General features: G+C 64.2%; 1 protein-coding gene across 1 annotated transcript in view; it reads left to right on the top strand.

Moving 5' to 3' along the window:
* The first annotated feature begins 907 nt into the window (after positions 1-907).
* LOC118451793 (coronin-7-like) overlaps positions 908-1,787 on the top strand; it is a 7,110-nt gene continuing 6,230 nt past the window's right edge. The window contains exons 1-2 of the mRNA XM_035889685.1: positions 908-1,075; positions 1,353-1,427. Of these exons, the coding sequence (XP_035745578.1) occupies positions 916-1,075; positions 1,353-1,427 (235 nt within the window). The 5' untranslated portion in view covers positions 908-915. The remainder of the gene's footprint in view (positions 1,076-1,352; positions 1,428-1,787) is intronic.

Genomic DNA, 1,787 nt, shown 5'->3' on the forward strand with positions numbered 1-1,787 from the left:
TTCCCACGAGCGGGCTGCTGTGACAAGGACCGGAGGAAGTGCTGCAGGAGCTGCTGCGCTCTGTCAGGCCTCAAAAGGAAGCCGTGCAAGGAGAGGAAACACGGGGCTCAGTCCTTTTGGGGCTGTGCACGCAGCTCCCTTCCCTGCAAAGGGCTCTGCCCTTGCCCTGCTTGCAGGGCATCCACCGCTCCGGCCGCCTGCCGCAGCTCTCTGCCATGCCTGTGGCATGGTGGCAGCCATAAAACCCCCGCCTTCGAGGGTTGAACTTGGCCCTGGGTGTGCCGGGGAGCTCCTGGTCCTGGTGGCCACTTGAGGCCGGGTGTCTGTGTCACCTGGAGCGGGTCCGGCTGATGCAGGGCGTGACGGTGCCCCACAGACGCGGTGCTCAGCCGTGGAGTAGCAGTAAGAAACACTGCAAAGCGGGATTTTGGGTTTGGAGCTGTAATGAAGTTCCTTGTCCGTGCAGGAAGCACGCTACCGGAGGTAGCCACGGCCTGACCTTGCGGTGCTTCACAGCCCAAGAGCCTTTGCCCCATCCCAAATTTCCCAGCATCAGTTTATCGCAAAGTCCTCTGAGCCCTTCCCACCGTGGGAGAGCCCAGGGCGGGGGCGGTTTCAGGGAGAGGCAGTGCTGGGAGTCGGGATGCTCCTGTTTCCCATTCCTGGCAAAGCTGGCCCCAAAGCTGCCCGCATCCCAGCAAGGGGCTGTGCTATTGTGCAGGGAGCATGGCAGCCACGTTGCCCTGGCCCTCCCAGAGAACGGGGTCCTGGAAAGTGCCTGCGGCACGACTCCGTTGGCATCGGCAGCCTCCAGGTAGTGCCAGGTCCATGGGTGTGGGAGCTCCGTTGGGGCTGAGGGTCTCTGGCATTGCCGTGCCGATGCTTCGCAGCCTCCCCTCCAGCCATCATCCGGCTATGGCGTGGGGCTCCTCCGAAACAGGGGCATCTCTTGACATGGCTTTTCCTTCTCCATCCCAGGCCTGGATCGGGGGTATCCGGGCTGGCTCCTTCCCATCCTGCGGGAGCCACGTGAAAGCCAGCTGCCGCTGGATCGCGTTCAATGCCGAGGCAGCAGGTGAGGCACAAGGGAAGGTGTGCCAAGCGCGGCTGGGGGTGGGATGGATTTGCCCCATGGGTTGCCGGGTCAGCCCCACGGACCCCAGGAGGCATGAGGGCGAGTGGAGGAGCCTTTCCCCGAGTTGCCCCAAAGGTGCTGACAGTCCCAGACCTCTTGGCTTGCATTGCGAAGCTGGGTGCCCCATCCCAATCCATGTCCCAGCTGGGGGGAGTCCTGGGAGCATCGTGTGGGCAATGGGCAAGCTCGTGACCTGCTCCGGTGTCCTCTCCTGCAGGTGTGCTGGGTATCGTGCCGCTGGAGTGTGAGGATGGAGGCAAGAGGACCGTGTCTCAGCTCTGCTGCCACTCAGGTGAGCTGGGTCTGTGCCGGCCCCGGTCTGGCTTGTCCCATGCCTCTGCCGCGCTCCGCACCGGGGCACCAGGGAGTCGGGTGCCCCCCTCCCACCTCCGCAGGAGGCGTCTGGCCCTGCCTGGGCTCTGCAGAGGGGCTCAGGTGCTGAATCCCAGCCTGGGGTGCTGTGCTGTGCTGTCTCGCAGGTGACGGGTCCCCAGGGACCGTCACCCATGGGCAGGGTGACCCTGACGAGTGTCCCTTGTGTGCGAGGCACAAGCCAACTGCAGCCATGCTGACCACGCGAGGCTCTGCCAGGCTGGGCTTTTGCTGAGGAGCCAAAGTGATCCACGTCCCTTCATCTCTTGAGCTGCAGCGA

Source organism: Egretta garzetta, unplaced genomic scaffold (genome assembly GCF_000687185.1).
Source record: "Egretta garzetta isolate BGI_Z169 unplaced genomic scaffold, ASM68718v1 scaffold372, whole genome shotgun sequence".
In the NCBI taxonomy this organism is placed as follows: Eukaryota; Metazoa; Chordata; class Aves; order Pelecaniformes; family Ardeidae; genus Egretta; species Egretta garzetta.